Below are 27286 nucleotides of genomic sequence, written 5' to 3'. Positions count from 1 at the left end.
GATACAAATAAACAAGCTGGAAGCATAGGTTACTCAAGAAACCATTCAAATAATAGCCTGTGCATATTTGCAGGTGTAATGTATCTTTAAGTGGATCAGATATCTGAAACATTACAAATGTTCTAGTCAGCTCAAAATAAATATAGAAGTATTTCAAGAAAGAATGCAATTTTCAAAAAACTCTAAATAAATATGTTTTCTGACCCTTTAATGGAAAGAATGCCATTACTGCACAAAGAAACAATAATAGAAATTCACAGGTAATTGTGAAGGAAAAGCAGATTGTTCACATGAATGATACGATGTTATGGAGGATAAGAACTTTGGGGCACGTATTACTATCAAGATTTGTTGGTGTTCAAGAATCAAATTAGAATTTAGTTTCCTGGAGATAATTACCATCATCAGGACATCTAAGAGTTACCCCAAAATGACTGGGGAAAATGAGGTAAATACACTTAGTAAAAGAGAGAAATGTAAAAAATAACTCATAATACAATATAGACTGAACCCTTTCAAAAGGGTAGTGTCATTCTTTGATTACTAGAAGTGTCACCATCTCAATCTTTGGCCTGTGTGCTATGCTGTGTATTTAAACTATTAGGTTTCACATCTTCCACCTACCTAATACAAATCAGTATCCTCAGGGTGGATTCAATTTATTTTCATCATGTTCTAGGGGAAAATATTTATACCTCTGACATCATTTCTCATTTTCATTTTCCTATATATATATTGAAAAAAATCAACAAAGAACTACTGTAAACACTAGGAGAACCCACTTCTTCATTCACAGTACCAGACACAATAAACGTGCACTACTTTGATTGCTATTACATGACTGAGAATTGTTCTCATTCATAATATTCAGGACTTTGCATCACATACCCCTTGGTGGCAATCTCTATTCACAAGTGACAATGATTTATTTCTCTTATATTATTCTTGCTTACTTTTAACTTCTTTTTATAGTTTTAGTTTATTTTTTCTTGTTTGGAGTGAATTTTAATTAATTATCCAAATTTGGCAAAATCAGGTGGTATTTAATGGTAAACAAATACTAATGTCTTATCTGTTCTTTCATTCAAAAAAATGACTATTTTTAGCCCCTGAGTATTTAAGACAAGTTCCAAATATGTCCGTTCAACTATCCTGTACAGTACAGGAAATGATCACTCAACAAATCCCTAATAAAAACCAAAAGAGTGAATTGAACTGCTATTAAATAAGAAGCATTTCTTCAACTAATTCAGAAGCTTTCTAAAGTGGACATATTTAAATTGAATCTTGAAAAATAAGGTGTTTTTTTATCTCTTGGGAAAACAGAAAATCCTGACAAGATTTACATAAAATACACTAAATTGGAACACATCAATTTCTATTCTTTTAAAGTAAAGAAAATGTTCAAAAAGGCAAAAAATGGTCATTAAGATGCTTCTTAGCAGAGAAAAATATAGAGCTCAATAAAAATCAATAAAAAATATTTACAATAAAAACAACTGAAAAAAGAAGTTTTTTTACTTCCGTTCTAAACCTGCCTTGTTTCCTATATAACACAGATAAAAGTTATATACCTTACCATTATGAAATTTTTATTAAACAGTAAGTAAACATAGGTTCACATAGTATAAAGAGGTTTCAAAAGTTCTAGAGCTAAAGGTATTGACCAGCTTCAAACACCCAAAGAGCAGTCAATTCTTGTTGACAGCCTGTTTAAAACCTTTGTTCAGTGTTAACTTAATAGATGCTTGGCTTGTACATCCCAAAAGATTTGGCCCAGTTTATCGTGTTAAAATATTTTGTGTCATTAAGGGAATAATATAACAGATATGAGATCAACTTAGGAAAATAAATTAGTTATGAAAAGACTTCAAATATTCACATACACATTGGCCTCTTTCCTGTAGACTAGCTATAGGCTGGAGAACACTTAATTTATGCTATTTCAACTCATTACAAATTTGTTTTGTAACTCACACATTATAAATTTTTAACGAGAAATAATTTTACTGTAAGTTCAAAAATGTTTTCATGGGAAGAAAGAGTCAGTCAGCAGAGGTTTTCATGCACTTATTTGCGACTAAGGAAGTTAAAATGATGACAAGAGATACAAGCCCCATGACTGTTTACCCTTGAAAGACACAACTTACATAGACAGAGGTTCTCTCTTGCATGTGGATAAGAAGACTATCAATAAAACAGAAAATTGATAGTGCGTTTTTTTGATAGTGTATAGATATTATACAGGCGTATAGTCAGCCCAAGTGATATAACTTCATTCAACTTTATATTCATGTGTGTGTTTGTGTGTGTATATACATACATATAAACATATATCTATGTTTATGTTTTTTATTGTTTTTGGATCATCTCTCAGTAGTTGAAGGACTCTATTGATGTTCACACCCAGTCATAGGGCATGAGACTTGAAAGACTTGGCTGGATCTAACCTGAAAATTTTTTTTCTGCAATCTAGCTTTCTTGGTACCAGAAAGTACTATGCAAGCTGCCAAGAAAGATAAGCAAGATAATCCTATCCATATGAATCAAAATAATGATTATCATAGCAAGGTATCCTAAAGTATAGTAGTGATATTCAAATGTTGGTGGTAACCAACAGCTGTTTAACTGGACTCATCAAACATCAACAGTATGAAAATCACGCCGGAAAATAGAAACTTGGCCAACATCCTAGTCTAGTGAAATCATGGATCTCCAAAGTGAACCTACATAGTACTGCCTTGTTAGACTAGCAGAATTTCTTACTGCACTCTGAAAGGTATCTATATGGGTATCCATGTGAAATTGCAGCTTTCCTCCCTCATCAAAGAAGAGCATTACAGAAAACCACAACTGATTTTTTTTTAATATCACAGATACAGAACTCTGATATTACAGAGATAAATGGGTTGTGGGAGTCTAGTTCCATTGGATATGTCTACAACATGGGAACAGAAAGACTGTAAGAGGCAGAGGGAAAAGGCTGTTGTTATTTTGTCTACTAGCAATGACAGGAATGCTATACTTCTGACACCTCCAATGTGGCCAACGACATAATCCTGAACATTTACAATATTAGTAAACATGCTAACATGAGAAGAGGAAAATCTCACTAGGTCCACCCGCAGAAAAGGACTATTGGCAACTTAATGACTACTGAAAGAGAGAATTAGCCTCTCCTAGGTATGAACTCTCAATTGGTTATCCAAAACAAAGTGGTGAGCCCTGGAAACATACACACACAGCAATAATAATGAACTTGATTGGTGGTATGTATGTACTTATGTATGTATATGCAAAAATAATAACAAGGGGCCATCGGTTTCAGAGGGGTGGGGAGGCATGGAAAGAGGTGGAGGGAGGAGACATCACAGAGCTTAAAAGGAGAACAGGGAAGGTGGAAGTGATGTCATTATATCTTAATTAGAAAATTATAAAGTTGAGCACAGCAGCACGTGTCATTAATCCCAACACTTGGGAGGCAAAGCCAGGCAGATCTCTGAATTTGAGGCTAGCAGGACTTATAGAATGAGTTCCATGACAGCCAGGACTACACAGAGGAATCCTGTCTTGGAAACAAACAGACAAACAAGCAAACAAAAGACAAAACAACAAAAATTAAAACTTTAAAAAATAGATAAGTAAAAAAAATGTAAATTTAATCAAAACAAAAAGGCAGATATATATGTATATATATACATATATATTTAAATTTAAGCATCAAAGGCAAAGAAGCAGAGACGATTAGAATAGCAATAATCTTTCAGAAGCTGCAGTTAAGTTGGAGTCTAGCTTCAGAATAAAGGAGAAAGCATGAAGCTAAGGAGATCATTTAAGGACTAATTTCTAAACAAAAAAAGATGATAGCAGGGTGACAATGCCATATCTTTCCATTTGAAAATATTGTCTTCAAAAATTGCTGATATGTTGACAGTGCAGTGCTAAGGGTGGTGAAGGAACAAGGCTACTTTATGATAAATATAATTTTTCCCATGTACATTTGCCACAAAACGGAATTTGAAGCTTAATAATAATACATTAGTATGTGTGCATGTAATATACAATTGATGCTGTCATAACATTCTGTGGCATATATCTACATGTAATAATTTATAATTTAGTCCATCTAGATCCTTTCTTTGGGAGAGAAAGCAACTGGAAACCTCCAGGAAGAAAAGCCATTAGTCAGTGAATTATTTCAATCTCACTGTCAAAGTTTTTAAAGTAGTTTCCTACAATTATTGTTAGCTACTGAAGCAATGAATGTTGCCTTTTAATCTTTGCAGGTGAAAGCAGAATACCTGGTGAATTCATAAGTAGACAAAACAATCATCTGCTATCCATACAAGATTGGCGGGTCAAATATAGCTGGATTCAAATGGGTTCTCATGGAGGATGTATGACCACTTTTTTTTTATTGTTTGTCTTTTGGGTGAGAGACAACTCTGTTCCAGACAATAAAATAAGTCCCCACATACACCTGCCAATCATTATAATGCAAGTCAATGATAATAAAGACACAGACTGTAGGTTTCAAATATGAAAATATCATACTGGATATTACCAGAGTTTGCTTTCCTTAGAAATGTTCAAAATATATTTGATGGTTAGCGATCTGAAACAGAATATATTAATTGTAAGTCTAAAAGTTAGATGCAAAGTTAAGTGCCCAAGTCATTAAAGGCAGAAAAGAGACAATATTAGCCAGACCCCTGCTTCTCAACATTTACCGAGGCAGAGTAGCATTGTGATCTAAATTCTACTTGCCCGTAGTAGAACAGTCTGGGAATTGATGTTGCCTATTGCTCCTCTAGACTAAGAAAGAGAATTTTGTCTCTATAAAACACAGACATCAAGATTCTTAGAGTGAAAAATCTAATCATTAGCTGATCAGATACTAGGGCTCTGCAAACATACAAGCTGTTACAAGAGAATGAGACCGGAACGAAGATCGACAATTTCTAGGAAATAAATGCAAAAAAAATGAAAATGAAAAGCTGTGGTTTGTAGTAACAATAGTCACCAAATGACCAAAGATGGTAGGGATCTGCTTATTGAAGGAATATTACAATATTAAGAGACCAGTATTTTTAATTAGATTAATAATAATTTAAAAATTACAGTCAATGTAAGTTGGTAACTAAGCCAAGAAAGTGTCACCAATGAACTGATATAAAGGCCACCAATACTGACTACAGCCCCTGTCACATGGAAAACAATATTCTTATCTGCATCCAAAATAGGAGCAAATCTATCAGCTTAATCAGCCTGTAATGTTTATGTTCCAAGGAGGAGGAACAAGAAGTGAGTCCTGTTTGGTGCAACTACCTTCAGGATTAGTCCTATGTTGAAATCTACTTCTGCATGTTGCAATACTTTCTAACACACGCTGGTACTTTCACTGCCTTATCTTACCTGCCCTGTCAATGTATGGGTGTGAGAGTGTTTAGAATCCTTATGTGTTCTTCACAATCACAGGTCATGTAGACACCAGTGTTTAAAGCTACCGTGGACACTCTTTACCTTCACATTGTATATATATATATTTTTTTCACATAAGAACACAACTGTTTTATTCACTCACCTAAGGATATAAGACATGACAAAAACTGTACAGATGCTAGAATTGAATAAAATTGCTTAACATCTTCAGACATGATCAGTTGTTTACTTCTTTAAGTTAATAAAAAGTTAACCAAACACATGATTTGTCAGATATGTTGATCACTAATGAACAACAAATGAGGGTGTTCAATTACGTGAGAAAGCTAAACTTAAAAACATATCATTTCAATAGCACAAATAAAGAACAATAAAGACAATTTGACCCAGGACAGTAGATACAAACTCACTAACTTAGCTTTATTGTAACTGATAACTAATTATTAATAAAAATAGCATAATTAATTTATGTCTTTGACAACACTATAGAATAATCTTCATTCCACAAATTAAGTTATATGAAAATGATGACTAAAAGAAGAGCTATAAGAAACTAATGTTTGTCTCTGTATGTAATAATATAATTAACATAATCATTGCCTCTGTCTTTAAACTCTGCTGTGAAATGCTACTCCAAGGTAATCAACTTTTCTTCCAATGACACAGTAATTAAATTTCTAAACCAAAATAAAGGGTTGTTTGTGAACAGCACTGCAAAGGATATGATACATAAATGGTAGACTTATCAATAATTCCTAATGTTAATATGAATTTCAAACAGGTCCTACACGATTCTAAGTAAAAGGTTGTTACCATACTTATAGTCTCACAAAACAGAAGGATGCTCACCTTATTACAAAATTGTGACTGTCAATCTCCTTGCCACATTCACTGTCTAGCAGGATGCCAGAATTTCCAACAACGGCACAGGTCTTAAACCTGCGGTTTTTCATTGGGGAAACTTCAGGCAGGAGGCTGTGCAGATCATGTGAAATATTTAGTGTCCGGCGTCTGTCCAGCACATAGTGTATGACATCACCAGGCTTAAAACTGCTCTTGACCACAGAGACATCACGTTCCGCATCTAAGAAACGGAGAATGTTCTTCCTATATTTGGAATGCAAGCAAAGTTTTATATTAAGAATTGCATATCTACCTGATGGGGCTATTTAGACAAAGCATGCAAAATATAAACTGGTAGCTGCTACTGTTAAATCTTCAGGTGGTATTTAAATCAAGTAGATATTATCAGAAACTCATTTTTTAAAATACCGTGTAGGGAATTTAGAAAAATTCTGTAAGTAGATGTAGTATATACTTATATATCATCAAAAGTGAAGAAATCACTCCATTCATTGAAAATACACTTAAATATAATTCATTAAATAAATACAGTTGGTACAGTTGGGTTTTGTACCAGTAGATATTTGGTTAGTGTTTTCAATTATCTAGAGTCTTTGCTTTTATTTAAAATTGTCCTGTGAGTTGAATAGCAATACTTGGCGTAATTTTGAAGTAGATTATAGACAGAAATACTAAATCATTGAGAACCTCCCCAAAATAATTTTACCAAAATCGTACATTAAATCTGTCTGTAAGTTTCTATTTATGCTTAAAAGTCCAAGAAGAAAAAAAAAAGTCCAAGAAATAAGATGGTTTCAGTACAGAAAGTCCTGAACAGACAGAGCATTAATTTGATGTGGAAATTGTGTGTGTGTGTGTTTGTGCACATGCACAACACACCCTAGATAAGTAAGAACCTTTCTAAGTTTTTAAGTGTACATCTAGTTGTTTTGGCTGTTGAGTTGATCTTTTCAAATTGGATGTGAATGTTTCTAATGGACGAAAGTACAAGAGAAACAACTGTAACTCAGCTCATCACTGCATTTTAAAGCCCATATTTTCATTTTTAAAATGTATCCCATCTTATAGCTATGCCACAAGCTAATGATAAGATATAAGATGCTGTGCAAATATAAATATGTGCATATTCTAAGTCAGTAACAGAAAATGCAAAACTAGACAGAACTGAAGGGAGGGCAGGTGAAGTGGAGCATAAGATAAAAATGTACCTGGTAAAGTGGTTGGTCTTTTAAACTTTGGAAGTTGAATGTTGTATACAATAAATTGATTGCTCATAGAAAACTGGTTTGAAAGTATTTAATTTTGTTAATTAAGATGCAAAATAGGAGAATCATGCACAAAATAGCCAAGTGGCAATCAGTGAGGCAAAGGAATTTATCTATTGGAAGGGAGTGCAGTCCAAAATCTGACTTTCTGCTGTTTGCAGTTCCCATATTTGACTGCATCCTGATTGGTAAGGAATGAGAGCATAAATCATAGCTGTCCACACAAGAGTGATAAAATTATCTTTCTATGTAAACCTATAGGTTTGAATGACGCAAACAGGTATGGGTGAGCAAATCATGGAATGCAGGACTATATTAGAATATTTTTTCCTCTTCTTTTTTATTGAGCTCTAAATTTTTCTCTACTCCCCTCTTTGCCTCCCTCCTCCCCATCCACCCTCTCCCAAGGTCCCCATGCTCCTATTTTACTCAGGAGATCTCATCTTTTTCTACTACCCATATAGATTAGATCTATGTATGTCTCTCTTAGGGTCCTCATCGTTCTCTAGGTTCTCTGGGATTGGAATTTGTGGGCTGATTTTCTTTACTTTATGTTTAAAAACCTCTTATGAGTGAGTACATTTGATAATTGTCTTTCTTGGTCTGGGTTTCCTCACTCAAAATGATGTTTTCTATGTCCATCCATTTGCATGCAAAAATCACAAATAGCATAAAGTATCTTGGAGTAACTATAACCAAACAAGTGGAAGACTCGTATGACAAGAACTTTAAATCTTTGAAGAAAGAAATTGAAGAAGACACTAGAAAGTGGAAAGATCTCCCATGCTCTTGGGTAGGTAGAATTTACATAGTAAAAATGGCAGTCTTACCAAAAGCAATCTACAGATTCAAGGCAATGCCCAACAAAATCCCAGCAAAATTCTTCACAGACTTTGAAAGAATGGTATTCAACTTCTTATGGAAAAGCAAACAAACCAGGATAGCCAAAACAATTCTGTATAATAAAAGAACTTCTAAAGGCATCAAAATTTCTGACTTCAAACTTTACTACAGAGCTACCATACTGAAAACAGCCTGGTATTGGCATAAGAACAGAAAGGAGGAACAATGGAACTGAATCAAAGACCTGGATATTAATCTACACACTTTTGAACACCTGATCTTTGACAAAAAAAGCAACAAATATAAAATGGAAAAAAGAAAGCATATTTAACAAATGGTGCTGGCATAACTGGATATCAACATGTAGAAGAAAGAAAATAGACCTATATCTATCACCATGAACAAAACTCAAGTCCAAATGAATCAAAGACCTCAAAATGAAGCCAGCCACACTGAATCTCATAGAAAAGAAAGTGGGAAGTGTACTTGAATGCATTGGCACAGGAGACCATTTTCTAAATATAACCCCAATAGCCCAGACACTGAGAGAAACAATTAAGAAATGGGACCTCCTAAAACTGAAACGCTTCTGTAAAGCAAAGGACAAGGTCAACAAGACAAAATGACAGCCTACAGAACGGGAAAAGATCTTCACTAACCCCACATCAGACAGAGGTCTGATCTCAAAAATATACAAAGAACTCAAGAAATTGGTCATCAAAAGAACAAATAATCCAATAAAAAAAAATGGAGTACAGACCTAAACAGAGGACTCTCAACAGAGGAATCTAAAATGACTGAAAAACACATGAGGAAACGTTCAACATCTTTAGTAATCAGAGAAATGCAAATCCAAACAAATCTGAGATCCCATCTTACACCTGTAATAATGACCAAGATCAAAAACACTGATGACAATTTATGCTGGAGAGGTTGTGGGGTAAAGGGAACATTCCTGCATTGCTGGTAGGAATGCAAGCTGGTACAGTCCCTTTGGATGTCAGTGTGGCAATTTCTCAGAAAATTAGGAAACAACCTTCCTCAAGACCCAGCAATACCACTTTTGGGTATATATCCAAAAGGATGCTCAACTATGACACAAGGACATATATGCTCAATTATGTTTATAACAGCATTGTTTGTCATAGCCAGAACCTGGTAACAACTTAAATGCCCTTTGACTGAAGAATGGATAAGGAAAATGTGGTACATTTACACAATGGAGTACTACACAGCAGAAAAAAATAGATTAGAATAATTTTTTGTTTTGTTTTTTTGAGACAGGGTTTCTCTGTGGTTTTGGAGCCTGTCCTGGAACTAGCTCTTGCAGACCAGGCTGGTCTCAAACTCACAGAGATCCGCCTGCCTCTACCTCCCGAGTGCTGGGATTAAAGGCGTGGGCCACCACCGCCCGGCTAGATTAGAGTAATTTTTAAAGCATTAAAAGGGATCTTTGGAAGAATTCTTTCATGTTTGTAACTAACGTCAAGGAAATAGACCAAGATGTACTAGCTTTTGAAGAAATTATTTAGACAAAAGCTTAGGAACATGACATACAAAGGTCCAAGATTTTTTTAATTGAACTGCAACCAAAAGACAATCAGAGAAAAACAATATTAAAATGTGTAAAGTAGATGTTATTTACCAATGTGCTCTTAATGCAAGCTTTCAATTCCACAGGGATAAAAGCCAGTGCCTGGTAGAAATATGTATGATAGAGACATCTTTTTCTTCTGTACTAATATTGTTTATGCTCTATGACACTGGGTAAGTTTCATTAAGAACCAACCATTATAAGAATCTAGTTATTCTCCACAAATGTAGCCCTTACTATCAGAATTGGCACCACGAGAAACCATCTATACACATTTATTAACCACCACTGGATTGCCTGAGAGGACATAGGAAGGGCTCGTTGTCTATATTTTCACACATCTTTTCATTAGCTGTGAAGATGGCAAGGTTGTCTTGGAAATAAAGACTGCACGGATGTGGTTTAATCATCGGAAGTGGGTGATGCTGCCATTTCCCTTTGAAGAGACCGAAAATGGGTGGCTACAGATGCATTTAAAGATTGTGCTCCACAGTAACGTCTCTGGCAGCTTCAGATGAGATGATCAGAGTCTCAGGTATAAAAGATGTTTCTGTAGCTTAGAAATCCAGAAGGGAAACTCCCTTTCACAGCATCAAACTGTTACAGTTACACGCATGTGAACAGACTAAGAGGGACTTTCCAAAATTGATTTCTTTTCTAGCTAAGAGAAAATTAGAAGCGGATTCATTTCAAAATGTGTCATCAGATGCCCAAGTAAGCAATACACATGGACTTTAATTACTCTTAGGGAATATATTTAAAAGGTGTTTCAAATGTTTGAACAAAATTTACTGATGCTTAGGTTGGCCAACTTTGAGGAGACAATAGCAGGTGACATATCAGATCCTAAGGACAGTACACGTTTAAAGTTGTGTATTCTTCTAATGCTGGGTTATATGCTTAGCAATCATTTGTTTTTACAAAGCAGTAGTTAAAAAAAGCAAAGTACCTTTAAAAGACATAAAAATTCCAAATCATATAGACCAATTAAAATTAAAAATAGAGAAAGCTTTTAGATAAGATTTAAAGCATTCTGAATGCAGAATGTGCTATTTTAAAATGGAAAATTAAAAGGAAAAGATTTTGGATGACTTTAAATGATTTTTGTATGTTTTGCTTTTTATACATTTTTATACATTTAATTCTTACTTTAGGGCTGAAATTATGCATAGGAAGTTATTGGAGATAAGATGGTTGGTAGAAGTGCATAATATGCTGACAATAATTATTATGGATGAACAATATTGTGACCTAGAAGCACAAAGCTCCTTTGAAACCAGTGGGAAATGGTTGGTTTCTTCTTATTTTTAGAAGGCTAAAACCATCTTTATCAGATTATAGATGCAATAAGACATAAGAATTTTCATGGATTTTTTATATGTAGTGGTCACAGACTGTATATATTGAGGGAGAAATATTTAATTAGTTGAAAGTCCCTGAAAACAGGAAATGTACTTCTTAGAATAAATTGAAAAAGCTTTTAGGTTTCATCAGAAAGTCATAAATGGTTTACTTTAGAACATAATATGAATTTAATTTTGCTCAAAAGCAGAATAAGCAAAATTGCTTCCGAAATAAACGGAAACCCAGCTTAAACTCTAAAGTTACGACTCACAAATCAGCAAAAACTTATATTGTACATGAACCAAAACTTTGCAAACTTTCTTGCTATGTGTTCAACCCACTACAGTTATTTAAAGACAGGGATTGTGTCTGACTTAAAAGAACAAAGGCAGGAGATTACTCAGATCTTCAACTGTCATTTGGTCATTCTAATTCAGACCTTCAAACGTCTTTAGTTAAGCCAACACCTACTCAGGGTGACTGTTTTAATGGAAACTGGAAAAAAAATTGAAAATGCGTTTCATTTTCAGTGAGACTGAAATCTTAGTCACAAAAAAACATTTTTTTTTTCCAGCCAAAGCTGGCTTAAACCAAAAGGTTGGTGAACTGTTAAACTGACAGGAAAGATTCTACACAGAAACTTCTCAACTGCAGTTTCAACTGTAACTTCCCTTTCCACGCCACTCATCAGTTGTCAGAGCAGCTGCAGAGGCCCAGGGGACTAATTTACTACATACTGTTTTCATCTGTGAAGTGTTAAATATAGCTAACCCCCCATCACATGCCATTCTCTCTTCTCTGTACATTTTGTCAACAATACGTGTTGTAGCAACTGAAATTCCACTGGAGCTACATTTGCGGCACCAGAAAGCACTGAGTGCCATTCCTTACAGCAGGGAAACGTTAAGTGGAAAATCAAATTAGCTTCTGTGTATAAACACACACACATTATAATGAAATTGATATCAATTTGTTACAGTGCATAGAAAAAAGAGAGAGGAGAATCAGTGTTAGAACTTAGAAATTGGTGAGTACATGGTTTTGCCTGTAAGAGGAAAGATATCCCTACAAGACTAATCTGTCTAAAAGCTATCTTCCAAAGCCGTTTGCCTCAAAGGTCTAAAAGAACAAAGTCCCTTTATTACTTAGTAATTCAGAACTTAGGAACATGTTACGGGGGGATGTTTTAGTACCAAAAAGAATATCCTAAGCAATCACACAAAATCAAAACTAAAATCACTTCAATATATTGAAGACACTTGTTATACACTTTAGCATTTCACACTTGGCTATAAATTTGGTAAAACTGGATGATGACAACTTACAATTTCTGTTAATTTACATCAAATAAATACCGTCTACTCCAGAAAAGAATACTCTACATTTAGTACTTAAATAGTATCTTCTGCAATTTTTCCGTTAAAAGACTGGCTCAGCAAAGCTCTGAATTGGAATGCCAACTCTGGCTACATGAGCTTCTTAGGCCACAATTAACATTCTCATCACTGGTTGATCACAGTCCATATGCGACTGTTGTATGCAGTGCTTATCTAGAAAAGAAATCTATAAATGTAACAGCAAGTTATTTTACAGAACTAAACACACAAATGTGCGCTTCTGCTGAGTTGAGCTGTCTTACATGATTAAGGACTATGACAAATTAAAATAGCTCACTAATTATTGGTTAGGCTGTTCTGGGAGAGTAGCTGAGTTCACTCATTTCTACACCTTTATTTAGCATTTGCACTGCTTTGTATTTTTAATATATGAAAACTTAGAAAAGGAAAAAAAGAAACAAAATATGTAAAATAGGTCAGGAGAAGATGCTGAGAAGAAGCTGACATTATTAACAGCCTTATTCACAAGTAAAGAAGCTGAAATGGGTCACTTCTGAAGACAATGATATAAACAAACTATTGTCGATACAGCAAAGCCTTAGAATGTGGTAGGCACTTTGGTTGTAAATTTGCTTGTAAAGTTCATGGGCTCCTTAAACCTTGAGTCTTCAGAGCACAAGGAACTCCCATCTCCTTGGACAATTTTCTACCATACAATTGTCTGGTAGGTCAACACCTGATGTGTTAATGAAAGCTGCAGACCAATGGGATGAAGGACTGAACACTAGAAACAATTCATACCCCCAAAATATAGGGAAGGCTCCTATACAACTATTGAGCACTTTAATGTAAATTAACAGTTTATTAGAAATGTCATTAGATCATTATAAATAAAATCGTAATTTTGAGGAAAACTAAAAAAAACCTTAAAATACAATTCAACTATTTAAGACAAAACTAATTATAGGTTTTGGACCAATCAAAGCATTCAAAGTAGAATATTTGTAAAACTTGAAACTTTGACAGTATCCAACTACCCTGTCACAGATGGGATTATTAGCAACAGACTTGTAAAATCTAAGTCAAACAACAAGATGTTTTCATATGCTAAATCTTTTATTACAGGTGCCAAACTGATTAATACACAGTAGTTATTGCTGCTAGAAGCAATTGTGATTTTTACGAACTGTTTGCACATTCTGCAATAATGAACTTACAAATTACTACTTCCATGCAAATTTCTATGTATTATTCAATATTTGTTCACTGTTGCATTGTTTACCTCTTTGACTGTTAAGAGGAAAAAATATGAGCATAGCTAGTACTAGCATTTCATTCACATTATCAGGTATTAACTGAAAAAGCTCACCTTCAAAACTGCAATTGCAGCCTTCATTCATTTATAAAGTTTCAACAGAGGACTCACAACAGTCAGTTTATATTTAACACCTTAAAACTGGCTACCTTAGTAAAGAGTAAAATGTAAAAATATAAGTCCCCATTATATATATATATATATATATATATATATAATCTATTTATTAAAAAATGCATGTACTGAAGTATTAATTATGGAGGTGTATTTTTTATTTAATACACTTTTTAGATTTTCCTGGAAATGACAAACTTTAAGCATGGCTATGTATGCTGGTTAAACTATTGCAGTTTGGTTTTGTATAACTCTTTATGGCTTTCTTTTACATCCTCTATGTAGTGTTACCTAAAGGTCTCCTTTCTTGCCAGATAATTTTTTCTTTGGAGTCATGATTTTAAATAACTTTTTTTCTTTTCTCTTACAATCAACCTTTGAGACTTAATGTAATGCTCCTCTATCACCTCATTCCTAATAATTTGTTCATTGCTAACTTATATTAGATTCCAATGCAGAGCTACCTATGGGAGACACCAAAAGAGATACTACTCTATAGGTGTTACAAGTTGACAAAAATGCCAAGCTGATGAATAGATGAGACCCTCACTTTTTAATCAGTCAGTGACTATTACAAAATTTTGATGTTAGTATTTCATCAATGAATAATTAGCGTTTTGCAAAAAAAACACTGAAAACTGATGATTTTATGTATATGGATATGTTCTCTAAAGCTTCTTGGGTTCCTAATTATCAAAATGTTCTAATTTAGGCATACCAACCACAGCAATGGTGCAATGAAATTATAAGGAAAAAATGAGATTCTTACTTCCTCCATGCATAGGAAGCTCTAGCCCAATTCTCTCATTAACTTTGGGTTGAAATAAAAGAGAGTGAAATGGATATAAGGAGTCATTGGAGTTTGCTTCAATAATTAATGCTTGCTTAAAATGTCAGTCTGGTAAAGAATAAGTCAGAACTTCAGAAAGTTTATTTGCTGATTTTATACCCTTTTTCACATGAAATTATACAGGCATGAACACTGAATAAATCAAACCAATCTATACTTAAAACAATAGGAATCAAGGAACCTCTGTTCTATGCAGTTAAATGTCAAATCAGAATGAAGTCTCAAAAAAGAAAAGTTATGAAAATGATTCTTAAAATGAATGTCCGTCCTGATCAATTGAGTAAAAACAGGCTAAAGGTTAGTACTCTGCTCAATATTTTACTCCACTGATAATAAGATAATATATTTGAAAGTCCATCATCCTTGAAAATTTGACTGTGCAAAGATTTTATTTCTTGGTTCCACATTCTTCCATGAGGAACATTAAATATAACTGATTCACTTTTTCATTAAGGATTCATACTTAAGCCATAAATCAAGTGTCCAATATAAGTTTGCCAAACCCAACATATTTAAGATCATGATGTGAAATTTGGGGGGGCTTATTAAAGGAACTCACCTTATCTCCAGGACTAAGGAAGAATTGATTTTCCAGCCTTGTACAGAATGTTGGAAGATGGTTGAGCCAGCCTTCCGAATGATTTTATCAGAGCTGTTGACAAGCGACCTGCTCAAACACAATTCACCATCTCTGAAAGAAAACAAAGAGGCAAGCTGTGTGAGAATCAGAAGCACTTTGCATAAGTGTCATCATACACAATTATATTTACATTAGTGATTAAAGGTTGTATATTATTTCTACAAGTTAGAAGGGAGGAGAAGCATGAAGGGGGATATTCTAGGAGTTAAGTGATGGATATAGCCCAACAAACTTCCACATAATATTTTAGAACAGAATCTGTCTTTCATATAAGACAGACCTCAGGACATTTGAAGAAAAACAACTCTCATCAAAGCTACAATGCCATCTAGCCCCACCCCCACTGCCTACATAATAAGCAGTGTGATATTTGGTCAATGACTCTGTAAGTCTAGGACTTTGGCCACCAAGATTAATTTTGTTTCAGAGAAGGTAAATGTAAAGTTTCATATAAAAGTACTGAAAATACTTTTTACTGAGGACTACAGAGAAAATCTCGTGCATAGCAGATCTGTCTATGTTCTTGATGTCATGCAGTGTTTGCTCTGTAATCTTGGGCACTACTTCACCAGGTCACTGTGTCTTACCTTAGCCTTATGACAAACAGCAATAAGATTATTTAATAAGCAATGACTGTGGAGATTGTGCATTTTCTCTCTAACAAAGTAACTTTTCAAACATTGTTGAAGTGCCGATTTAAAAAGAATTGTTTTCTAACATCATAAAGATGAGATTCCCAGGAGACAGAAGAAAACTCATTCTGTTCGTAATCTAGTGCTGTTGTATTGTTGTAAAAGTAACCACCTCTTTTAATTAATATTCTCTAGTAAATAGTTTACCATGTGAACTGGTGATTTTAGGGTTTTGGTGGTGTTACAATGGCGATAGACAGTTTTTTGTTTTGTTTTGTTTCGTTTCAGCCATGAGGACCTGTAGAACTAAGCAGTTCACCATTGAACAGACATTTGTCTTTCTGATTCTTGAAAAGGATTCAGAAAATTAAAAGGACATTCACTATCGCAGAGGAAGAAAAAGCTTAGCTCTTTCAATATTTGTACTTGTTATTTACTGTAACTACGGAACAATTTTTTTTTGCCTCTCAGTAGCATTACTAAAAAGCAATCTGACTGTTAAAAATTACAAAGTCTGAATGTGTGTATAGTCCCTAGATAATTTTCTCTACCAATAGAAGCACAGTCTTTAACAGCTGTTGGAGGATTCTCAAACTGGACGCTTGTTGTTTGTTTCTTGCTTTGCATTATTTTGTTAATATGTAGTTTTAATTTAAAGCAACCCACTGTGCTGTTTTTGAAATCATATGAAAGCCACTCCCTCTGAAATTTGGAACGCTATAAAAATTAATATTTTACACAGTTCTACTGATGAAAATGACACATTTGCATGTCTGTGCAAGGATAATGATAATCATTTTGCAGAGGTCACTTAGGATGTTAGGAAACAGAGTATATTTTTACTAAGCAGTGATCCAGTCATTAATTTTCATATTATACTTTTAGTGATAATAATTACATGTGAGTGAAAATGTGGATGTGCACAAAAGTTAACCTTAGTACTTTGGCATGCACCTTTAAGGAGGCATAAATTATCATTATTTTCGTGGGAAGAGACAAGGATCTTCACTCCATTAATAGCTGTCAATATCTCTTTTTTCTACTACAGATTGCAAAGATTAGGATAATAATTTTTCCAACCAATATGTTTTCATAGAAGTAAAATTGCACATGAGATTGAATTTTTAGAATTTATGTATTATTATGGCACTTAATCTCGAGTGTATTTCTACCTGTTCAGTGGTTTTCACAATGATATACTTGGTTCTATGGAGCCTTATCAGAACTTCTAAAATCAAAATTCAAACAGCAATTTATAAAACGTAAAAGTCTGCTTTCTGTGGACACTATGTCACCACAGCGCCTCACTGCTTGAACTGCTTCTGCTAGTTGGTGATTGGCCACATATCAGGTTTTTGTCATTGGAAAGAACCTTGAAGGGAAATGGGTGGGTACAAGTCCTCAAACTTCTCTTTTACGCTGAGAAGAGTCATCTGAGCCTAGAGAGCATACTTTTGTCCCAAGGGATGTTTTTGCACATAATGTTGGTTTCGCTCTGTCTTAGTACAGACTACCTGCTCATGAACTCAAGGCATGATGATGGATATTTCCACCCACTGCTTGCTTCTCTTTCTAGTTTGGACATGTCTTCTGGACAGCTGCACTGGAAACATTTTTTGTTTGCACAGAGATATCTCCCAAACATCCAACATGCAATTTTAAAAGGGAAGAGACTAAAGATGTCAAAGAAATCACTCAGTTCTAAAGATTGTAATTTTCCAGTATTCCTGCTTATCGTGCTGCAAAAAGTCAACAAAGATGATAATATATAACATCCACGGTTAAGGGATACTCTTACTTTTGTCACTTAATATCTACAAATCTTTTGTTGGTGTTTTCTCTTTGATATGAGTTTTCAGACTTTGCAAATCTTTATTTCTTCAGTGCTGATATACAGGACAAAGGTGGTTAAATATGCTTTTGGATATTAGGTCTCTACAGCCAAGTGCCATCCCACTGAAGCTCCTAATGACTACTTAGCTTTGGAATGAATGTGACTAGATTAAGCTTCCTCATTATTTTAAACTTCTAAAAGTAATATCAAACTAAGTTTAAATCCAAGCAGTGGGTATTCCCACATTTTATTCCTAGAGTGTCAAATAAATAAAGGTAAGATATAGTGTAGTGTAATTAGAAAGAGAATGTATGATGTAAAGTGGAAACCATGGAATGCTGATTTCCAAAACCACCTTCTACCTTTAAACACATTGAAGCTCCCTTGTCCTATGCATAGTCTAAGTACCAGTGTTTAACTTTCCTCTCAGCTTTATGAATGCCAGAAGTCAAAACTGTTGATAATTTAGTAATCTAATGTAAGCAGACATAAGGGGAGGGGGGAAGATGTGCAATGAACAAGTAAGCTTAAGTCTTATTTTAGTCGGCCAAGCAAGTTCTGGGGAATCTAATCCAAACAGACACCTCTACACCATTTAACTTTGTCACACTTGCGAATTCCTTCCTCATTAGACGGCCATGTGCATGTATTGCATGTGGAAATCTGCAAAGCCATTTCCAATGTATTCAGACAAACATAGAAAAAGTGGGAAAGTCGGACAAAGAGTGATGCCGCACTGATTGCTTGGGGTCTGCTACAGAAGGAAGGGCTGAACAGACACTGCCTTGCTAGGAGATTCTTATGGGAACGGGGACATTGAATATGAACCCAGAGGAACCTAAGGTTAAAGGACTGGGTTGACACCATGGCCCACCTGCAAGGCATGCAGTGCCCCCCAAAGGCTGTACACTGCCTCTGTGACTTCACTTCTAAATGAAGCTTTGGTCTGCGTTCCAGAGCCCCTTGGCTCTCTAAGTCACCTCAAAAGTGGTCTCTCTCTCATAAGCTTGCAGGGAGAAGAGAGATGAGTTAGCTGAGAGCCAGCTGTTCCACCAGAGGCAAAGCTGGGGAGTTGAAAGAAAAGCATGCGCTTTTCTCCCAGTAATGTTTCATTCTGGAGGAAAGGGGAATGAATGTCCAGAGACAACAGCTTCCCTGCACTGCTCCTGACAACACTAGCTCCACCTTGTGCTACTGAGTCTGGAACTCCAGGGAGTCAGAATTCCTCCAGCACGTGTGTGTGTGTGGGGGGGGGACGGGGATCTCCATAACCAGACCCCTGTTTTGTTCTGAAAGAACTGCAGTTGCCGGCTTTATTTAAAGAGGAGGAGCTTTGAGCGTGAATTTTTTGTTTGACTGTCACAAAAGGTTCACTCCTTTCACAAACGATGCACCCTCCAATCCGGTTCCTTTTATCCTGCTCTGGCTGCTAGTTCTCTGAGAGGAAAGGCTAGACACGAGGCACACCTCTCTTCCTGTTTTGTTAACTCAAGTGACTGCCTCAATCTTTTTCAAATGATCTGGGACCAAAGAGGGCAAAGGGTGCAGGCCATGGCTTAGTAGAGCTACCCAGCCACGGTGCGGGTGCTTGAGGTTCCCCACCTCCGTTTAGTGCCTCCCAAAGCTGCGCCCACCCGCCAAAGGTTTCCAGAAAAAGGCCACAGAAGACGTGTCATTGTGAAACGCGGAACGTCCTGAATCTGTTACTCCCCCCCCCCCCCAGGGCACTGGGGTGCATGCCTTTTCCCAGGAGGCAGTTTACCCAAGCTAGGAAATGATTCCTTCCCAGTATTTGGAGACCCTGCTCGTCGCCACGCCCACTCCTGCTCACCAGGGTCTCAAACCATTGGAGTCTTGGGGAGGTTTGGATGCTTTGTCTAGGCTGGGGCTCATCTTCCGAACCCATCAGTTCAGAAGGGAACAAAGAGCCTCTACTCACAAGCCCCAGCCTCCGCCTCTCCCAGGAATTCCCACGCGTGAGTTCACCACCTTCAAGACCCCTTCCTTTGTCTGCCTGGCAAAAACAGGTCTGCTGGGGATGCCCACACCCCTCCCAATTTTTTCTTTCCCACCATTGACGTGATTTTTCAAACCACCCACTTCTGTGTAAACGACCTCACATGGGTCTTTTATTTATTTATTTATTTTCTTTTCTCTGATACAGACCTTGAATAGGTTCGCTGAAGCATAAGGACCATTCAGCCTCCTCCTTATTAGCTTTCCTTTCTCCTACAGTCCCCTTTGAATGTGGTACTGTTAGGCTAGCTTTGTACAAACTAGCAAGTCCTTCCGCGAGGATACACCTGCGTCTTGCTCACTTAAAGGCGACTTATTACTCATAGAGGAGCAGGGATATTAAGAAAAAGAGCTGCGTAAAGTTTCACAGTGTGTGTGTTACCAGCCTCGTGCCCCCGCGCAAACAAAAATGGCAAGCATCCTTCTTCGTTTTAAAAATGTCAGAGACAATTTAAAAACAGAAGGAAATCTCAGCCAGGGCAGTTTCTTTCCGACTGCGGAAACCTTCGGGCTTGGAAGGATTTCCGAAACAGGACTTTTAACAGAGTTGACAAGGAGGATCATATCCTCAGAAAAAAAAAAAAAAAGCTTCCAAGTCACTCAGAGACACGAAGTTACAAGGAGGTCTGCTCCCCAGAGACTTCAAAGGCTGAGAGGCCAGAGGAGAGAGGAAGGAAGTGTGATATTTACAGAACTTAATGGGGCGGAGATTTTGAATACATCTTGACAAACTCAAGAAAGAGAAAACAGACTGTGAAGGCATAGTGCCCTTCTAAAACAGAAACCACGAAACTCAGGAGTTTTATCCGTGGAGGAGCGAGTAAGGTATCATCCTTATTGGCACTGTAATTGCTAATTAAAAAAAAGAAAGAAAGAAGCCAGATCTCACAGGCGCCTCCCACCACCACCAAAATCAAAAACAAACAAACAAGGAAGAGTAAAGAAGAGCCATTTCCTCTTCTGTGAACTTAAACTTCTGCCTTTCGAGAAAGCCGCTTTTTATAGTATTTTCCTAGACTGGAAGGACACAGAAGGGAGGAAAGACAAGGACTCAATGAGTAAAGACATCTCCTGAGTTCCGCTCAAGCTTTAAAATGACAAGGGCACACGTTCTTTGTTGACACTTCTGCAGTGACTTCTTTGGCAAGCGGCACCCTGTGCCAATATATCTGTCACCACCACCCACCATCACCACCACCACCACCACCACCACTACCGCACAGGACAGGACAAGTTAAACTCATACAGGAAACAGCATGGAACCCCTCATCTCCACACACACACACCTCTAAAGAGCCATTGTTATTTAATTCATGGCACTAGCCATACAGAAGCTCAAACCAACACACACAGCCATTCAAACATCACTCTGTGCCCATTTCACTATGGCTTGACTGTGTCATATCCTGAACACGCATTTACCCAATGAGTTGCGTCTCCTGGTGCTCCTCAGTTCTTGCTATTTCTTTTGTCTTATAAAAGATCAGAAGTAGACTTATAGTGCAGATGGTCCACCGTTTTCTAATGGAGCGCATCTTGGGTGCCCGGGAAAGTCCTGGTTGCCCCAGCTCCGGCACCTTCTCCTGGTATAAAGGCTCCGTTTTGGGGAAATAAGCGAGGGGAGAAATCTGAAAATTGCGAAGAGAGCGTGGAGCCGAGATCCCAGAATCAGGTCGCTAGGATGTTCTGCGGTGGAGCTCTCTGGGCTCCCCAGCGCTGCCCAGCGTCCTGCCGCTCAGTTTGCACTAGCCAGGCCAGGGTCGCTAGGCGCCGTCTCCCCGGGGCTCAGGTTTCTTTTCAAATGTGACACCTTGTGCATAGGAGGTGGCGGTTGCTTCTGCAGCTGGGCTGGGGGCGTCACTGGCCCTTTCCTCGCCGTAACAGGGAACTGATAAGCAAGGCCAGCCAATCACCGGGCTGAGGGGGCGGAGGCTGCTGTTGCCTTGCGTTGCTGGCGGCAGCTAGGAGAGTAACGTCGTGGGCTCGGTCTGCACTATGCCGGGGGAGGAAGCTCACTGTCGCACGCGCGCGCGCTCTCGCGCACATACTCAAAAACCCAGAGACACACACAGACACACTCCTACCGTTTCCTAGGACGCCTAAACGACAACGCCACGGATCCACGAGCGTCCGGACCCCGGACTATCTGACTACATCAATGTAAAGAGACTGTCGGATCTGAGAAAGAAGAGACACTCATCCCACCGGAGGAATGCCATGGATAGGACTAGGGGTGGGATGAGAAAGGAGCCTGTTACGGAAAGCGTGTTTGCTAAACACACATGATCGCACTAGCGAATAAACCTGTCCGATGTAGAGTGACATCCAGCAGGGAAGTAGAAGGAGGACGTTCATTATTTAGTGCACAACTCTGTCTGGAAAATACAAATATACACGGGAGTCAATGAACTGGTCTCGGCCAGAATGGGTGTGTAATGAGGATCCCAGCTCGAGGTTTGCGGTAAGCCAGTGAAGTCAGAGGTGGCCTTATGAACGTTAAGGGTATTTGTGTGACCCTCTCGTTGTCATTTGGAAACTAGTCACGAAGAAGCGTAGGGAAGTCCACTGCCATTTAAACTTAACTGCAGAGAACCAGGATTCAGAGAAAAAGCAGCGACCTCTGGACTGGACTCAGGCACACCCACAAACATTCTCAGTCCAAGAGAAGAAGAACGGAAGGGTTGAACGCAGGACCGGCAGACACGTCTTGAAAATCTAACTCAAGTGTTTTGGCCTCTGATTTTCACCCCTCCTCCCATTTTCCTTATCCCTATTGTATTGTGCAGCTGGCGCGCTTTCTGAGTTTCGTGTGTGTGAGCACCTCTCCTTCCTAGTTTCCGGCATATCCACGGGAGCTGACTGCAGGGGCTTATCACACGTACCATCTGCACTCTTCCTCAACTGGAGACAGAGCCTGGAAGCCAGACTCCTTCCTATCTGTGTGCCTTAGCCCCTAGATCCCTGAAGCTCTGACGTCTGAATTCCTGCTCCTTAAGACTGAGCATTGCCACTGTAGTCCTTTAGGCAAGCCATTAAGTTTGCACTTTTCTCATCAGGAAACGATGCGGCCCACCACCTGGACTTGGCCATTCTTGGACTGGAGGAGGAATTCTGAGTAATTCCTGGGGCAGCAAGAAATGAAAACACATCACTCTCTTTCTTAAATTCTGGGGTTCCAGAAGTTCAGGGATAGAGTTTGCCCAGCTGCCGAAGTTTATAAATAACATGAGAAAGCTTACTGTAAGACCTGGGTTCCTGGCTGATGCATGTCTGTCCCTATCTGAGGTTTACTAAATTAAAAATCTCTCAAATTTTGAGAGCCTAATCTCAGCAACACAGCCAAGCAAAGGGCTGACTCTAAAAAAGCACCAAGGAGCAAGTCATTATGAGCCTTTATTGACACTACAAGTGGCCTGCCAGGAGCATTCCTAGTTTATTGATGTCTAGGCAAATCCTGCTTGCCTTAATGCATTTTTGTTACTCAGACTTCTCATCTAGCAGCAGGGAGAAGCATAAAACAGTTTCTTATTTGAGTTAAAGGGAAGAGGTATTGTGGGGATGTGTCTATGTAGCAATAAAAAAAAACTTCTGTTTATTGCAAGGCAAATTATTTTTACATGAATATGTGACTAAACTTTTTCTATATTAATTCATTTTTCACATAAAAACCCATTTAAAATCTTTTATTTCTTGTTTTTTTTATATGTTGCCCTTTTGTTATTTCCATACATAAGAAACAAATATAATGTGTCCAATCAAGAAAGACCTTGACTTTAGCTAGAATGCACAATCACAAATTTAGTTTACAAATCAGCAAAAGTCTATCATTGTTTTCAGTTCATCATCATTCTTTGGCTAGCATAATTTACATTCATATTCTTTTGCATTCATTGCCATGGTTTGTAGCCAAGCATGGATTTTTTTTTTTTTTTTGCAGTGGACAACAAGTACTATTACTTAATCTTCAATTCGTAATAGCTAATTTGAATGTCCCCTGAGGGGCCTCTTTTAGCATGTGCTGTTCAGAAACAAGTTTGTTTTTAAGAACCATTTTAGTTGCTTAAGGTACACATTTTAATTATCTATAGATCCTTGTTTCAGCCTAGGAGTTCTGTGGTTCTTGCTCTTACTACTTTTTATTACATAACACTTTGAGATATTAAAAATATAAAGAAGCACTACCCCATTCGCATTTTGGTATATCCTACTCTGTTACCTGGCTTTTTTCTTTCTTTTTTTTTTTTTTTTAAATGTCTTTTTGCTTTGATTCTCTGATTGAACATGATGACTGGTCCTGCCTGATAGGAAGAGAGTAAGTGTCAGACCAATGTTCTTCAGTACAGCTTTCTTTGTGAGTAGGGGAACTTCACTGGGTGATTGTTTGAGTCACTACCTCTAAAAATATCATTAATGGTTATAATTTTTAAGTGTGGCTTTTCAATCTTCTTTCTTGCTCCTGGGCTAGTCTACTTTTCATTTCTTCTTTTATGAACTTTTCCCCTCACATTTCCCAACTGAAAAAAAGAATTAATTTATTTTCTTATGTATTTCCTTTTCACATAATTCTCAATACATCATATTAAAATCAAAAGGAAAAGTTATAACACAAAATTTCAAGACCAAAATTTTCTATCTATTTCTTTTGAAATATGAATATATATATTCATATATATTATGACTTCTTTATCAATTCACAATGAATAGCTTTGGAAAAAATTGTGTGATGGTTTATACAATGTAAAATTACATTTCATTGTTTTTAATAAAATAAATTTCGTAAACAAAAGGACATTTTAATTGATTTTACAATATGATTTGTATACCCTAATAAAAATAATATTATGGTTATTATTAGCTGGCATGATATTGGTGGTATAGTATGCAAAAGACTTGCTCTCCTGAAAAGTGTGTTGAAATTAAATATATGCATTTACCTGTATCTACACATCACACATGCACGCACACACACACACACACACACACACACACACACACACATATCCACACATGCATTGTAGTACTTTTTTCCCAAAAATAAGCTAAAAAATTTTAGCCAGACTCAGAGCAGTAAGAAGACCCAACTGGTAAACATATTCACCTAGTTTCAACAAAGGAGTTGGATCCTGGGGATCCACACAAAAAATGCAGAGAATGAACTTCTGCTGGTGGTCCTCTGACCTCCACAATGGCATGTACACACACACACACAAAACATAATAAATATTACAATTAAGAAAAAACAGACTCTCCTATTCTTAGAGTGACAATATTGTGGAGTTGATTAACAATTGTCTTGTCTCATTTTATACCTTTTGTTTATTCCAGAATTTTTATTTCCCACTTTTATCTACTGAAGTTGGATTGGTTCGCATTTAAACGTACAAAGCAACCAAGTTTAGGCTTGGCCTGCTATTGTACTAAGATTCTGAAAATCTCAATTTTTGAAAAGTAAGCAATTGGACAAATGAAAAAAATCTTTCTGATAAAAAAGTTGGAATTTCAAGCATAGAAATGCCTGATCCATCAGTAAAGGAATACTGCTGGTGAAGATGGATCAATAGACACTCATTGGAGGGAGCCTTTGAGAATAAGAGAAAAATAATGAGTCCATTTTACGTCTGACCTATAACTCTCCCACATAAAATAAATAATTGATCTTTCCTCTCTATTACCACAATCATAATTCCCTATATCTCACTTGAAAATCTGTCAATAGCTATAGATATCATATGTATTGTGGTTAGGTACATCATTCTCACATCCATCACTTATGTGCTTATGATGATTTATATTAGCTGCAATCCTACTATTAAACAAGCATTATAAAATTGAGTCACTATACAAGGAATATAAAAATATCATGACTTTTGATGCATGACCTAAATGTACAATTAGTTATTTCTCCAAAACATGCTTTAGAATATGGTGTAAATATGGTGGATTTATTCACTTTTAATCTTCCTGACAAGAGATTACATCTACAGTGAATTCTTAAAAATGAATGCTCATTGTAACATTATATGTAAAGTATTATTAAAATTGCCCTAGAACTGACAAAGATGTCAGAGTGTATATGATCAGCGGTATGGAACCTACATGTTTGTACCAGGGGGTTTTGCAAATGAAGGTTCTTATTTAATACATGCTGAAGTCTCTTGAAAGAGAAAATCAATGTCAGAAGTATCAGCAAACTGCTCCCTAGCCAGTATTATAAGCTAAAAGAAACAGCTTTCTGTATAAAAAGGGATTGATAAGAAACAAATTTCTGATATATTTTCGTGAAACCTGAGAAAAGAAAATTTAACTAAGACTTGTAGCGTTGCTTGTGTCCTTGGAACCTAACATTGATTTTAAGGAGAACTCCCACTGTGGGTTTGGGAACACAGCATTCATTTTTGACAGGTTCCAGTCACAGGAAACATACATCTTTGTGATCAAGCAGTGCTGATAACTGTCAGTTAATTTTGAAAAGAGAGTGGATATGTTCCCTAACAGGGCAATAAAGCTCTTAATAATAATAAAAAAAAAACTACCAAGTTTAAGGTAGAAAAGCAGAAAACAGAGAACTTCATTCATAAAATAAAAAATTCAGTGGAGTAAAGTCTCAGTTTTAATGGGAAGCTAGAGAAATTAAGAGGACAAAAGCAACTTGAATTTCTGAGGTACAAGAATAAATGGGGAGGGAAATTGAAGTAGAATCATATTTGTTACAGGTGAGAAAGTAAAGCAACACAGAGACATTTTGGGTCACCAGAAATGAGGGCAGGAGAAAGGACAGTTGGTTACTAAGAGGAAGTGTGTAAGTAGGTGATGGAAGTAGAGGAGGTGGGGGGGAACACCAGTGGTGGCACCGCCATGGAAAATCAAAAGGATGCTTTCTTTATGCTTGGCCATGGCCTGCCTAATGGGTACCCCCAAAAGCCCCTCAGAATTGGGGGCTTCTGGAGGAGGAAAAAATTCTTCAAATGGATGATGACAAACTAGTTGATTGATCTTCAATATCACGACAAAGGGACAAAGATAATCATTTAGCAACCATGGTTTGCAGAGTATTGCTTCCTTAACTCGTATTACTGTGAAATTCAAATAGCTTATTTATTCATATATTCTCTTTACATAGCAAAGGTGTCACCCAAAATATCAATTCAAGATTAATAATGAAAACCTGCAATTTGTACTTGGTGTTAAAATATTTT

General features: G+C 36.8%; 1 protein-coding gene across 1 annotated transcript in view; it reads right to left on the bottom strand.

Moving 5' to 3' along the window:
• St8sia4 (ST8 alpha-N-acetyl-neuraminide alpha-2,8-sialyltransferase 4) overlaps window positions 1-21994 on the bottom strand; it is a 95997-nt gene extending 74003 nt beyond the window's left edge. The window contains 4 exon segments of the mRNA XM_005361351.2: window positions 6292-6549; window positions 15528-15659; window positions 21513-21714; window positions 21717-21994. Of these exon segments, the coding sequence (XP_005361408.1) occupies window positions 6292-6549; window positions 15528-15659; window positions 21513-21714; window positions 21717-21909 (785 nt within the window). The 5' untranslated portion in view covers window positions 21910-21994.
• Window positions 21995-27286: the final 5292 nt, after the last annotated feature.

Source organism: Microtus ochrogaster, linkage group LG4, assembly GCF_000317375.1.
Source record: "Microtus ochrogaster isolate Prairie Vole_2 linkage group LG4, MicOch1.0, whole genome shotgun sequence".
Taxonomy (NCBI): domain Eukaryota; kingdom Metazoa; phylum Chordata; class Mammalia; order Rodentia; family Cricetidae; genus Microtus; species Microtus ochrogaster.
This window is presented reverse-complemented; position numbering and strand designations above follow the sequence as displayed.